Source organism: Colletotrichum scovillei (assembly GCF_011075155.1).
Source record: "Colletotrichum scovillei strain TJNH1 chromosome Unknown Contig00013, whole genome shotgun sequence".
NCBI classification, from domain to species: Eukaryota; Fungi; Ascomycota; class Sordariomycetes; order Glomerellales; family Glomerellaceae; genus Colletotrichum; species Colletotrichum scovillei.
In genome coordinates, this window is record NW_023336271.1 from 103,074 (window position 1) to 117,451 (window position 14,378).

At 53.4% G+C, this 14,378-nt stretch overlaps 6 protein-coding genes across 6 annotated transcripts; 3 read left to right on the forward strand and 3 right to left on the reverse strand.

The window, feature by feature from the left end:
* Positions 1-3,543: 3,543 nt before the first annotated feature.
* HER10_EVM0009226 (uncharacterized protein) lies at positions 3,544-6,537 on the forward strand. The gene has a single exon (XM_035483091.1). It carries the CDS (start codon positions 4,660-4,662, stop codon positions 4,990-4,992), a length of 333 nt encoding a protein of 110 aa, XP_035325949.1. The 5' UTR covers positions 3,544-4,659; the 3' UTR covers positions 4,993-6,537.
* A 187-nt stretch (positions 6,538-6,724) lies between these two features.
* Positions 6,725-8,232, reverse strand: HER10_EVM0010206 (uncharacterized protein; the record flags this gene model as incomplete). The annotated part of the gene is made up of 4 exons (XM_035479674.1): positions 6,725-6,763; positions 7,644-7,884; positions 7,970-8,115; positions 8,179-8,232. The coding sequence occupies 4 exons, from the start codon at positions 8,230-8,232 to the stop codon at positions 6,725-6,727; spliced, it is 480 nt and encodes a 159-aa protein (XP_035325958.1).
* A 1,227-nt stretch (positions 8,233-9,459) lies between these two features.
* On the forward strand, positions 9,460-10,350 carry HER10_EVM0011445 (uncharacterized protein; the record flags this gene model as incomplete). The annotated part of the gene is made up of 1 exon (XM_035480878.1): positions 9,460-10,350. The coding sequence occupies one exon, from the start codon at positions 9,460-9,462 to the stop codon at positions 10,348-10,350; it is 891 nt and encodes a 296-aa protein (XP_035325973.1).
* A 183-nt stretch (positions 10,351-10,533) lies between these two features.
* Positions 10,534-11,946, reverse strand: HER10_EVM0011553 (uncharacterized protein). The gene has a single exon (XM_035480981.1). It carries the CDS (start codon positions 11,734-11,736, stop codon positions 10,681-10,683), a length of 1,056 nt encoding a protein of 351 aa, XP_035325976.1. The 5' UTR covers positions 11,737-11,946; the 3' UTR covers positions 10,534-10,680.
* Positions 11,947-12,097: 151 nt separating this feature from the next.
* HER10_EVM0006899 (uncharacterized protein) lies at positions 12,098-14,128 on the forward strand. The gene is made up of 3 exons (XM_035476472.1): positions 12,098-12,564; positions 12,628-12,804; positions 12,858-14,128. Exons 1-3 carry the CDS (start codon positions 12,307-12,309, stop codon positions 13,182-13,184), a joined length of 762 nt encoding a protein of 253 aa, XP_035325923.1. The 5' UTR covers positions 12,098-12,306; the 3' UTR covers positions 13,185-14,128.
* Positions 13,491-14,128, reverse strand: HER10_EVM0010484 (uncharacterized protein). Its single transcript, XM_035483122.1, has one exon. The coding sequence runs from the start codon at positions 13,866-13,868 to the stop codon at positions 13,692-13,694; it is 177 nt and encodes a 58-aa protein (XP_035325960.1). The 5' UTR covers positions 13,869-14,128; the 3' UTR covers positions 13,491-13,691.
* Positions 14,129-14,378: the final 250 nt, after the last annotated feature.

The following is a 14,378-nucleotide window of genomic DNA, read 5'->3' on the forward strand; positions in this document are numbered from 1 at the left end:
AACATCCTTCCCACGGCAAACGGGCCGTCCCGTTTGCCCACCAGCTCCCACTCAAGATTACGGTTCACGACGTGCCCGTGCGAGAGCGACAACCTCACCGACAGTCGTCTCGGCGCCGACCGCGGATCACCCGGCCTCGTAAATGGACTGGCCGCATCTCTGGCCTCCCCTCTTTACAGCCACCCTCCTCCCCCTGACAAAGTATGATGCCCTCGCCGGCGGCAGTCGTGGCCAGGTCAGTCTCGAGTGGCGCGGCTGGTCATTCAGCTATTATTCCCAGTCAAATAACGGCCGTGTCTATGGAATGGTGGCATTCTCCGTTGTAGTCTTTCGAGCCTTTGGATGTACACGAACGCAAGCCTTTCCATAAACGGTCTTGTAGTTGACAGCGCATCGCCATCTTTCACAAGGGACTCCCTACTTGTGAACCTTGAACAGTTGCAGGAGGTGTGTCAATGTCGGGAGAGGTGTTCGCGGCCCCGCTCGACCACTCAACTTCATTCATCTGTCATGTGTGCCAAGCTAAGTGCGAGGAAGCTCGATCAAACTCGATAATTTGCCCCCAACCTGCACAGAGCACCGGAGCCTTGTTTTGATTGTCGCAGCTCGAGTAGATTGGACAAACCACTGCAAGCGCGGTTCTTTTCTAGCCTAGACCCAATCATAGGAAGCCCGTGTCAGTTGCTGACAACGTTCGCGAGCATGTCATCGAGTAAGTCAAGGGACAGGCTCGGTTGAAGGAATAGGCGGTGCCGTTATATTCCAATGAGAGTCAACGCTGATTAGCCGTTACCTGCGGACTGTAATAAGAGCTACATCTGATGAATGAGGTGTCACCGGGGAACTTCGTCCGGTGGACTCGGCAAGCCACACGTCACCCACTAAGGTGAAATAGGTGAAGGGGCGGACTGGAGCCGTGATGCTGCATCTTTGATCGGCAACCGACGCACATTGCCAGCCCAAACTAGAAGAGGGAGTGAGTACAATGCCTCTCATCAGGAGATACCTTCAACGTGACTTGGGTCCAGGTACATGCACCTTCGTTGGGGCTCTGATGCAGATCGAACGCATTGCAGTGTGGAACATCGGCCATGGCCAGCAGCCGGCCGCCACGTTGTCCTGCCCAGGGCCCTAACCAACGCCCGAAGGCCTTCGTGAGGAGCGTTCTCAACTTGCTCGTCGCAAGGTCCGCCGTAACCCAAGGCCATCTAGTCGACGAAGCAAACGGACTGTCCGTATTTGGACAAGCCAGATAGTTCATGTGAGGGGATGGGTCTGCGGACTTTCTCAATCTCTTCGACCGTACACCTAGACGGTTATTAGCCCACATGGCCGGTGAGCTGGTTTAGCCCACCACTGGGTGGTAGGATAAGACCTACATCATAAGGCGAGACAAAATCAACCCCCTCCCCCCCCTCCCCCCTCCATAGAAGCAGACCATATAAGACAGGGGTGGATGAGACGACCGATTATTCGTCAATGACCAGGTCGATGGACTCAGGAAACGGGCATCCGGCTCAGAAAGGTCTGGCCCTGAGTGACAAGGCTTTCTTCCTGACATGTTGAGATCGATGTCGCCTGCATGTTGAGCTGGCCTTGTCCGGGGTTTCTTTGCCTGTCCCTGCCCGAGTGGCTGCAAGGGTCCCTGAGGTTGCAATGACAGTTCTGCTTCCTTGATCATTGTGTCTCGTCTGGGGTATTCAAGTGTACTTGTCAGGGTTCCGGGGCGTGTTTAGGCTCAAGTACTCTGGCGGTGATGGAAGTAGGGGATAGGAAGGTGGCGATGAAAATGTCAACCTTGCATCCATGTCACCTCGATGACGTTCCATTATGAGCGGCAGGCAACTCCCAGGTGGTCTCACGGAGCGGCCCTCGGTCAACCAACCCTGGCGCCGTGGAAAAGCCCTTGCCTTCCGACCTTAGACACGGCCTTCACCATAATGCTCTATCCATATGCCAGTAGTGTGGGGGAGCCAATGGTTTCCAAAGCAATGCCGCAGAAAATAGACAATGGCTCGATGGTTCATGCCGGCTACCATCCACCCTCCCCTCCTTTGCCAAGGCCCCTCCAGGGGAAATGGTCAAATATCCCTACACTCCACGTCAAGCTGACAATTATCTCTTGCTGGCGGGACGAAACATGGCCCGTGTACAAGGAAACAAGAAACAAAACCGCAACAAGGGATCAAGCACGTATGAGATAGAGGACCCCACAGCGGCCGCAAGCAGAGCGGGCAGAAGACAGCCTTACCTTGAGCGGGAGGCTAAATACTGCCCCGTCACTCCAATACTTGCAGGTCGCAGCCCGTAGCGGGAACACCCACTTCAAAGAACCCTCAAGGGTGCTGTTCAAGGTTTTACCTGGGAGATGAAATCTGCAAGTCTTCCGCAGCACCATATCCGTACACATACATACAAGAAAAGCCCGTTGAAAGTGGAGAAATTCCGCCTTGTGTTTGTGAATGCCATGGCCAAGGGGCCAGGGAAGAACATCAACTAGGCATTGAGCCACAAGAAAGAGGAATGATTTTGCGGTAAGGTAAAGGAATCGTGCCTGATGAAGGAATGTACCACACCAGACGGAGTTGAGAGGTGGGCAGCTGCTTGAACACTAAAATGAACGCCCAATGATACAAAGAAAGATAGAAGGGATATGACACCCAAATTCGTACCTGAAATTTGGCAGCTCAGGCACACAATAGGCGTTCGTTTTGTTTTTCTCCTACCAACGCCTCATCATGTCCACCCACACCAAGTTCAAAGCATTCTTCTTCCCCTGCATCGTTCATATATGAAGCCAGGCTAGATTGTTGTTCTCAATTCCATGCCCCCTTGCAAGTCGTATCATATCAAAACATCTCCAACGCTGAAGAGTGGAGTGCAAAGCGTCGAGCAAGGCCCCCTGGGCCCTGCGAGGACATTTTCGAAGCTACGATAAACGTGGCAAGCAGATATCCTCCGATGACCGCCAGCCTCAGCCTCGAGATGCAAGCCGGCGGGTGATAGGCCAGTGTATGCGTCCCAAGGTTCGTATCGTCGACAGGGGAATAACGACGAAGATCTCGGCGACGAGACTCGATGGACCATACGGGGCGAATCCGAGAGGGAATTTGGAAAGCCATGATACCCACCATGAAAGTCAACAGATGTAATGTACGTCATTTCCGCTTTTCTAAGAAGCATCACAGTCGATTACGACGGTATGGATCGGTTGTCGTCGTTCTTTTGGACACGAGCGTTGTGTAAGTGGAGGCAACTGCTAGTGGACAATTGATGATTGCTCCCACGCCTCGAATAGGAAATAAGTTGAACATGACCCTGGCGGCGGCCTGTTGAATATGCATCATGTAGGTATACATGCGCGAACGTACGTGTGTAGTGTAGCGCAATGTGGTGAATTGTATCTGTATGGAGGCATTATGTGTGCCAGTCGTGACAACACATCGTGCGGGTCCCAATCAACGACCTCGAACTATTTGACAAAGTATAAGTTAGCCCAGTTGCCCCTCAGACTAAGAACATGCTACTATGAGACAAGAACCTGCAAGAAAAAAAGGGGTTTGACAAGTACATCGATGTCAAAATCCGCTTTGTATACGCCTGCTACGGAAACATCGCTGCTGGGGAAAATCAGAAAACGAGTAACAAAAGACTATTAAACCTCGAAACGGCCACAAAAAAAGGAACGAACAACCTCACCTTGCTGTTTTTCCGGTCAAGCAACACCGAGAAAACGTACCTCCGTTACCCACACCCCCGAGCCGGGCCAGCAAAAAGAGACCACTGCTGCCCAACGGCCATTGCGCCGAACAGCCAAAAAAAAGAGACTTCTCGATCGCGGTTGCGAACGACATCCTTTGTCTCTGCCGAAACGGGCTGCCAGACACACCACTGCCACTCGTAGCTGGCCGGATTCTTGCTGCTGTCTACTGCGACTGCTGCGGCCATTTCTCAATAATACTACAGTCTGCCTGGTCAGTTCCGTTTTGAACCATTTTCCTTTGGATTTTCTTTTCACACGCCCCTCCTTTACCATGGTCCATGGCATTCAATTTCTGTTCATCCCACGCATTTTACCCCCATGGTAAAAGCACCCCAAGCCAAAAAGGCTATCCCTGAAGAAGAGGGACCATCATTGGACACAAGTGGCCAAAGAAGCATCATTGTGTACAGCATGGTATTGCATGTTGTAGGGGAGGGGGGCAAGGAAAGAAGGGGGGCGGCCAACTTGGAAAGATGGGAATGAGAGAACAGGAAAAAAAAACATAAATAAAAGATGGCTAACAAACCTTTTGTCTGGCTGAACAGAGTCTGAACAGTCCAGTACCAAACCTAGCATCCGTGACTTCATATCCTACCCGAAACCCCCGAAACGAAACGAACCACTTCTACTCCTCTCTCGGTTCTGCTGCCACCGCTCCTTCTCTTCCTCCTTGTCTCCTCCATTCTATTCTCCACCACATTGCGCATCGACGAGCTAGTTGCCTTCTCTAGCTAGCCAGACGGACCGGCCCGCCAGGGGGACAGGAACAAACAACATCGAAAAAGAAAATACTGAAAGAGAGGAAAGAGAAAACCAGAAGGGAAGAAGAAAAAAAAAAAAAAAGAGACAAGAGAGAAGAAGACGACCACAGGGGGTGATCGAGAATTAAGAGAACAATGTGTTACTTTTATCAAACACGTTGGTCCTGCGGATATTGGAGATGGGGTCAGTTCAAACAGCAATGCAACAAAGAGTACCGGACGGGCGAAACGTGCGGGCTGAAGCTGGTGTACGAAACCATCACAAACGAGGACCGATGCAAGCTGTGCTACGACATGGACAAGAAGTATCGTCGGTTAACCAAGATGCAAGGAGACGTCGCTCGGTGGTGCCGCGAAGGAAACCGCAAGGCGACGATCGAGCGGACAAACCTCGAGATACAAGAGGTCAACCGCCAGATCCAAGAAATGAATAATCAGCATTGGACACGGGTGAATCTGTTGAACTGATGGATCGTCTACTGTCTGGCTGCTGCTTTGCTTGCTGCAGGACGGTTTGATCATGGTCCATGGAGGGGCTCCTATATGGGTATGTTGCAACTTTTTTTTTCTTTGGTTCGACTCTTCCCTTTTCCCCTCACCTCCCTCTCCGAATTTTTCTCCATATACGAATGCCCCTCGTTTGCCGGACCTGTTTTGTGCGGCTTGGTGGGAGTGGCGGATTTGCTGCTCAGGGGTAAGCCGAGTCGGGGGTGTGGTGTGTGTGTGTGTGTGTGTGTGTGCGTGCTGCGAGTGTGTGTGTGCCAGCTACAGGACTGCCGTTTGCTGACTTGGCTTCTACTATCAGTGGCTCTCGAACCTCCCTCACATCTAGAGGGGACGACGATATGACGAAACGGAATGGAATGTGCGCGGAAACAATGGTGCGGAAAATCGATTGATGAAGAAAGATTGAGGGAAAAGCGACAAGCAAGTCTTTGACACACTGCGGGACTGGAGAGGTTTCCTGTCGGACCCTGGCTTTGGGGGGAATTTCCAAGTTGAACCACGTAACGGCCGTTCATTCGCTGATTCTGCATCATTTTTGGTCTCTTTTTTTCTTTCTTTTTCTTCTTCTTCTCCCTCTTCTTCATCACTTTATTCATGGTCCCTTCTGCTCAGGTTGGGCGGACGGAGGTTCAAATTTTCCAGAGACGGAATTATCGGAGGCTACAGGATCCTGTACAGTTTCATTTCTTCACCCGGAGAGCACTTCGGCATAGTTAATTCCAGCCCTCGTTGGCAGTCAAAGTGTTGTGTGCGTTTGGTGCCCGCAAGAGACCGCTTCGTGTAGGATGCTTCGTCGCGGACCCGGTCCGCCGCTTAGGAGGCGACAGGGACTCGAATGATGGGCCCCTCAGCAGCACCTTGCTTAGTTTGTATGCTCATCTCAAGCTGCCCTCGGAGTCCCTTCCGTCATTTCGAATTGACTCTTCTGTCCCCTGCCTAGAAGGCCTTGGCCATACAGATACGCATTTTTCCAAGCCCATCTCGAACGGCTCTGACCCAAAGACTATTGAATTTTGGGAACCGAATGATGGCAAAGCCAAGCGTGGCAGTCATGCTTCCTTCTCCAGGGCACACATAACTGGGGAGGGATTGATGAAGAAAAGCTCTCCCACTTTTCCCCTCCTGCACGGCTGCCCATCCAGCAGGTTTTTGGCGTGCTTATCAGGTAAGTAAGTTGCAGAAAGCGGACTCTGCCGGCGAATGAGAGTGGCACGCGATAGTCGACGGCGACGGGACAGCAGGCGGTATTGCGTCGATCTGGTTTAGGTACAGCACAGGTACGACGAGTAGCGGCCCTCAAGCAAACATCCAGGCCCTCCTCGCTCCTATTTCTTTTGTTATTTCGTATTTCTACAGCGAGCTTGTAAAGTTTATGTTCCTCAAGGCACGTCATTCGTTCTCACGTGTCGCCGTCTAGCAAGTGAGGCGAGACCCCACGGCTTTGGGATGAGCCCCCTCAAAGACTCCCGCGAGTGCCCCTCCCCAAAGCCCCTGTAAGCACAGCACACTGAGAAGCGTACCTGTCATCTGACCTGAGGCCAAGGTGGAGGGAGGAGCGGGAGGAGCAGAAAGAAGGGCTTAGCGTAGGAGAGACTGGGGACAGAAGAGGGACGACAAGAATGGTGGGTTGTGTCGGGCTTCATGAGATGGGACTGGGAGGCCGCCCCATCTGGCCGCAGCACACCACCTCTCCTCATGCCGTCCATCCCACTTCACATCCAAGGTACCATTTCTTGGACCTGTCTCCGCCAATGAGCCACGGGAACCGCACAGACTCCCGCACAACCCTGAATGGCGGGCACCAGAGTCTTAATATGAGCCTCTAAATGCTTCCCTCCTGTCCAGTGTTGATGTGCTCGTCCGCCCCGAAAGGTCGGCCGAAATCCAAGCTAAAGGTGTCGCTTTCAGACATGGCCCGAACTAGGATGCAACATTCCTTGCCAAAGGGTCCACACTAGAAAAGGTAAACATCAGCCGGTGGTGCACGTGGCCATCTTTCAATGGGCTAGGCAACCCATGGCCTGCCGCTGAAGAATATTCGAGACACAATCATTGGCCCGCCATGGTACGAACCAGGGGGGCTCCAAAGTGGGATGGAGGGAATTTTTCATTGATTAATTCGTGGTCTTTTGGGCCCATCGTGTCCACCTTTCTCATAACCTCGTTGTTGCCCAGACGTTTTATACAAGGGTTTAGAACCAAGTACAGGGTTCTGAAATAGAAAATGGAAGAAGGGGGAGAAAAACAAACAAACAGAAAATGCGATATGTGAGTGAATGTGGATGCTTCTCGGGTGTGCGATTGTGCCTGCTCTGATTTTGTGTGGGTGGAATTTTGAGAAGCGTGTGTCTGCATACTGTGTTTGGAGGGGTATCGAGGGAAAAGAGAAAAAGATGTCGTCACTCCATGCCATTCCGTCCCATGTTGCCGCAATCCGACGGGACCCTGACCATGCGTCGACCAATACGAATGTTGGATAGAAAGACAGCGCAAGAATAAGGAGCATAGCTTAGCCGCCCTGCCCGTGAGCTCGGGTGGGCAGAAACCAGGAGAATGATTCATGACCAAGAGTTTCAAGCCATTGCCGCTGCTGCATCGGCGAATGTACCGACAAGGGGCTTGTCCAACTCGGTCTTGACTGCTGGTACGCCGTGTCGCATTTCGATGGTGTCATCTTCCTGGGGAAGCCAATCCACTTGAACACCGGTTGGGGCGTCGTCCTTGGAGGCCAGCTTTGAAAGGAGATGCTGGTACCGCACGATGCGGGCTTCTTGCCCTGCATACGCAAACGTAGTCGGCGCAGGGCGATGTGCGTGATCCTGCGGGGCAGTCTCGAAGATGTCGACCATATTGCTAGGAAGACCGATGTTAGCACTCCCGGTTCTGACATGAGAGCAAGCCCGCCGTCCCGGAGCTTGGGTCAAGAATCAGTACGTACTCGGACGTCTTCGCTACGACTCGCTGCAGAGCCTCAGTCTCTCGCTGCACCTCCATCGGGTCCTCCTGTCCATTGACGCTCTGCTCTCCGAAGCTGCCGTAGTGCACATTGTTTGGATCGTCGTAGAGAAGTCGCGATTCTTCGTCCTGGAAAGCCCGTCAGCCGCTGCATGCTACGCTGCGAGCGCGCCAGCCCGCAACGTCACCCACCTCGTCATAGACGTCCTTGTTTCCCCGCCCGAGGCATGACGCACAAATGCCCATCGCGAATCGAGAAATGGGCGGGTCGGTACCTAGTCGTGCGATGCGCTGTACTCGGTAAATCTTGGGGCCAGTGCCGGTCGAAGGCGGTGAATATCAGAACTAAAATAGCATAAAGGAGTGGACGGAGCTTCGCTACCAAGCAGTGTTTGGCAAGGCGATGGTGTGAGGGACTGGTTGATGGCGCGTGTTTGGATTATGATGCTGGTGGCAGAAAGCGTAAGATTGCGACGATGGAATGACGTTCTCATTCCGGCAGGCGGTCGGACTCGACACCGGAATATCAGCTTTTCCGTAGGGCTTCCCCACAGCGGGACGGGACGGCCAGGCCCGAGCTCCACGCAGCGGTTTTCTGGTGTTTTGGGACGAAAAAATGCTGGAGGACCCGGTAGTGTGTTCGAAACCTGGACCTTGCACCGACCCGACCTGGCGGCTTCTTCCTCACTTAAATTCCACGGGCAATCGCCGAACACCCAATGGGGACAATTCGTTCCGTCGCAGTTGTGATGCGTCCTGCCCGACATCTTTGCGGCGTATCCACCGCATAATGCATGGTATCCAATGGCTTTCGTTGCTTTTTGACTCGCGCAAAGCTTACGCTTGACGGATTATCTTATCAGCGAAAGGGTCGACTTAGGAGCTCTCCCTTGGGGACACAGACGTCAATATTGAGCCCTGTGTCACTTCTTTCCCTCTTCACATCTCCCTGATCCCTAAAACCGGGCTCAACTACGGACTATTGACTTGGGAAACTCCCTTCATCTCCAAATACGGCATGATCACAGTCCATTTTCGGTTGAAGACCATCTAAGCGGAAGACGGCTTCATGGCCATGGGAAATGCTATACAATATGGGACCCCCCTCTAAAGATTTGCAGAAGCAGTTGTCTCCGATTTTCCGTACCCTCGGCAGGCTCTATTGTTCATCGTGGAGCAATAGGTCGCAATACAGGGAAACGACATTCCTTCCGTAGCAGCGCAAACGTGAAGCTCCCCAGAAGCATTACAGCAAGCAGACTGTCTAATAGATACTCGCGCAGTATAGATGACGAGCATATAACTCCGCCATCTTTCCTGACAAGAGGCCGTTTTTCTTGATCATCAGCTTCAGTTAACACACTTACACTACTCAGCTTCCCGCGCCCACCGACAATAGCAAATACCCTCCGAGCTTCTCTACTTCTCATAGTCTCGATTGATCTATTCAAGTACCAGGGAACCGTCGTCGCCATGGTCTACCAACGTAGCTTCCTGACTTTGTCAGTCCTCTCCTTGGCCTCAATCGCGGCGGCCCGCCCCGATAACCTGAGAGGACGAACGCCGCCAAACCCCAACACCTGTCCCTGTCTGCCGGAGGGCACACCGAGCGTCATCACCAAGACCGAGACCGCCCATTCCACAGTCTATCAGACCGCTTCCGCTTCTTTCATCCAGGAGACGGTTACGGCTACCCTCACAGTCACGCGCCAGCCAATAACTCAGACCGAAACCCGAACCGTCCACATTACCAAGACCAAGACCGCCGAGGAGCAGGAACAAGTCACCGTCACCTGCACCGAAGTCATCAGCGAAGGCCCTGATGGCTCAGCAACTACCAAGACCAAGCCGCCCGGAAGCCACGAACATACTAAGACGAAGACGCGCACCGGCCACGGGGGCTCTGAGACGACTGCGCCGGGCCATGATGACGATGAGCAAGCCACCCAGACAGACTCGGCTTCCGCCTCTGCAACGGCAACGGCAACGCACACCGGTTCGAACGGCGGAAAGCCGACCAACAAGCCTCCTCATGGTGGTGATGGCGGCGACGGCGGCGATGGTGATGACGACGGCAATGGTTCCAACCCGACTTCAGCCCACCACTGCAACCACTGGAACGGCAGCAAGTGCGTCAAGCCGACCGATGTCCCCAGCGACTCCGCCGTTACTCTCACTGCCACGGCCACGGCAACCGCAACGGCGACGGGCACGACAACCGACAACGCTTTGCCGACCTACTCGGTCTGCTCCGTCTCTGTGGCTCTCGTTACCGTCTATAATACGGTTACCGCGACTGTCTACCAGACCGGCACAGCTCCTGTGCACAAGCCTCGCGCGCCAACAGCATTGGCTGCCTGGTAGTTTGATTTCCTGCATGGGTTTTGGTTGTGATATATCGATGGACGTATATGGGGACGACATATTTCTCCCTTTAGTAAGGGTGGTAATGGTGAAAAAGTAATGTCTACTGTAGTTAGGAAGGATTTCAATAATATCAAGATGTTTATGCCAAGCCTCGAGATGCCCAAGTAACTGAAAGGGATTGCCTGGGGACGTTGAATTTACTAACCAGAAGTGAAAGTGTAAAGTTACAGTATTTATACAACACATAAAACGTCTGAGGTTCCCATGGAGAAATGATCGGGGGCTTGGAACAAAGACAAAAGAATGCTCAACTGAACAAGGCGATTGTCATGAGCGGTATCGGAAGCCCATGAAATCGTCCTCGTCCTCGTCGTCTTCGTCATCCTCTTCCTCGCCGTCATTGACTTCCACGTTTTCTTTGCCACTGGCTTCAGCCGGCTTTTCGACAGGCGCACTGGTGCCCGTGAAGCTCTGCTTCCTCAAAGCCTCCCGCTTCTCCTTTAATCTCCGAACTCGAGCCTCAAGCTCCTCCATATCCTCGAACTCTGTTTCCAGTGCCCGAGTAGCCTCCTCTTTCTCATCAAGTAGGTCTTTCTCCGCAAGCAGACGTCGTTTTTCTTGTTCCTCCTCCTCTGTCTTCGCTGCTGCCGCAGTCTCCTCGGCCGTCATGGCTGGTGCAGCAATGACGGCGTCCTCCGAATACGGCGCTGCTGTCGCAGCAATATCGGCCTCAAATGCTGCCCACTCGTCCTCGTCAACAACCCCTCCAGCAGTCTTCCCAGCCGTGCCATTCTGTTGAGTTGCCGGGCCAGCAGTGACCGGCTTCGTCGGCAACTCCTCTTGCGGAATCAATGGCGAGGGACCAACGGGCTGCACAATGGGCGTTGAGACTGAAGAAGTCGCATCTCTATGCGCAGGAGTATGCGGGCGCGATGGTATCTGAATCTCAACCCCCTGGACTGGTGTGGTGGACGTTCGGCGATTTAGCGAAGGTGGTGTGAGTGTTACGTCCTTGCGATCGCGGTCTGACTCGCCAGCGGACAGGCGAGCAGGAGTGCCCATATTCCCCTTGCTTCGTTTCTTCCGCACCGCATCGGCTGCGTCGTCATCTTCCATATCCTCATCCGAGTCGTGTTTCCGCTTGTTCGAGGACACTCCGTCTGCAGCCGCCGATCCGCTCGCGCTCGTGGACGCTTGTTGCACCACCTTGACCTTGGCCGTATGCCCGGTTCCACGGATATGGCTGTCCCAAAGAGACTCGGACTTGATCACCTCGTGGCAAAGGGTGCAGAGGAGCTTGCCCGCATCAGAGTAGGCGGCATGAGGGTGCTCGATTCGTCTGGCAGCACGTTGTTGACGGAGGAGGGATCGTACGTCGGCCATGGCAGGTATGAACGCGTCTTGACGACACCTAAACGTGCGCAGATGCTCCGCAGATTCGGATATGGCGATGACTATGCTCAATGGCTCGGGGGTGTTGGAAAGTCGGAAAGCCGGGCGAACTTGTATTCGGGCTAAGATTTGAATGGACGCAACGCAAACGACGTAGCGTGGTAGCGAAACTGTACCTTTGCTCTGGCCTGGGAAGTGGAGGTGACAAGGTGCAGGTGCCAGGTGGGCAAAATTGGCGCCAGTTCGATTCAAGCACAGCGGGGTCAGCAGAGCGCGAAAGGCCTGCCGACGCTACCCCGGGTGCCCATAGCTTTCCAATCGACCTTGCTGACGGGCCTGATTCCTGCCTCGACAAGGCCGATCTTCAGCTGTCCGTGCCTTCAAGGTCCCGTCGCGCAATTCGCGGTTGCATTAAACTCTCACCCACATTCCACCATTTCGACGCTACCGAGACAAACACACTTCAGGAATTTCATCGCACGAACAACTAGGGAATGATTGCAAACCTCAACCGACCTGAAATAGTCCAGCGGCTCTCAGCGACGATACCCTCGCCATAGCATGGCCGACAACCCAGAAGAGCCATCGCAAAATGCGCTGGCCTCAACGTTCCCCAACCCGCCGCCGTTCTGGAGAGACTTTACCCCGGAAAACGTCGCTAGGATAGAAGAGCTGCGGAAAACACAAGCAGAAAAGGATGGCATCGCTGTCAAGAACTTGCCAGCCCGCATACCAGATGTTCCCGAAAGCCTCATGAATCTCCAACCTCCGGCTGAGCCGCCAGCAGGAACATGGAAAGTCTTGGGCGGAAACTATACGGTATGTCTTGCCGGCTCGTGATGGCGATTGACTTGAAAACGGAGACGCTGAACTTCCGCGTAGCTCGACGACAAGCTTCCTTCTCTCGAGGAAGGTGAAATCAAGCGATTGGTACCGGCGCATTCGGAGGAGAAGGACGGGAAGCATCTCGATCGAGCATTCGAGCTCAAGAAAATGGCCAAGTCTCTGCTTCTTAACTTTCTCGAGCTCGTTGCCGTCATGGCTACGGTGCCTGACGACGTAAGTGAACCGCCGCCCTTTCCCATCCCCCCTCAAACTAATCAGACCGGAAGGCTGCTGCGAAAATTGAAGATTTGCGCACCCTCTTCATCAACTTCCACCACGTCTTGAACGAATACCGACCCCATCAAGCTCGCGAATCGGCTATTGCGCTGATGCAATCCAATCTCGATCGTACAAGAGCGGAGACAGCTGCGATTCGAGCCCAGGTTGACAAGGCCAAGCGAGTTCTCGAGGGCTTAGGAAGCCTTGATACACCCAAAGCACCGGACATTACCAGCTCAGTCATTGATGGCGAGCTGACTGGTAAAGAAGCGGAGACTTTTGCCAAGGCAAGAGAACAAGAAGTATGGGGAGAGGCGGATGCTTTGTTTCTTTAGCAAGGGAACGAGATATCAGCTGCTACGTGGGAAGATAGCTTCAGGGCCCTCTCTCCGTGGGTCTTTGAGCATCCTGGGGTCTGAATACACGGATTGGTCAGCAGGGTGATGGCAGTGATGAGCAAAGTTTCGTAGTGTTTTTGGCAAGCATTGATACCCAATTTCATACCCGACTAGACTAGGGATGAGCCACGAAAAACGGGCGTCGACCAGACAAGGCAATGCAGAAGGAGATGGTCCCGCAACATGATATTGGATCAGACGACGAAGTAGGTGCTCTTCACGGGGTTTGCAAGGGGCAAACAGCCTTGGAGTCAACGACGTAGACGATAGAATAGCCACAAAGGCAAATCATGAATTCATGCTACACTGGAATAGCACCAGCGTCAAAGATATCAAAAGCAGCAAACGGTACCAATCCTCCACAGCGTCGCTACATTCCGCCCTCCAGGAAGGTCCCAAACTCAAGCCAAATTGTACTTCTGTTTCTGCCGCAGCGGAATTCCCTTACATGACGGTGCAGGGAATGGGGATGCAGCAGCACTCGTATCCGTCGCACTCGATGCACTTTGTCTTGCCGCCTGTGGCCTCGGCGGGCTTGACGATGCTGTCGATGATGGAGGTGGCGGCGCTGCCGGGGCCGTTGCGGTTGATGAGGCCGGAGGAAGCTGAGCCGCAAGCCATTGTGATTGCAGTTGGTGATGGAAGAGCTTGGTAGTAGTAGGTAGATGGGAATCTACGATGTTGTTCGTTGCTAAAGATCTTAACTGTTGTTCAGCTAGACGCGCATGTGACGTCACGGCTGGCGCTCTCTTACGAATACTCACAGATGACTACGTAGCAATTGAAGCAACGGTTGGATGGTTGAACCAGTTGAGCTTGAAGATGTCGAAAGAAGGTTGAAACGGTTCAAGTAATTTTAGATTGAACAATGGATGTCTGTCTAGTCTCACAAAGGGGAAAGGCGGTCCAGACCCAGTCTCAGCCAGCCTTAAATAAAATGCACCACCCACCCCCCCATGCCCCCTCAACCCAATGCTTGAATCTCCAAGGTCCCGTGTTTCTAAATCCAGCAAGGTTGTCGTCATGGCGTGGTGGGGTGCAAGGCATAAACCCGGCAAAATGCTGTGGCTGAACCCTCTTCGATTCGTCGGCCAGCTCAGCCAACCAGTGGCAGTGCGAACCGGCCCCCGG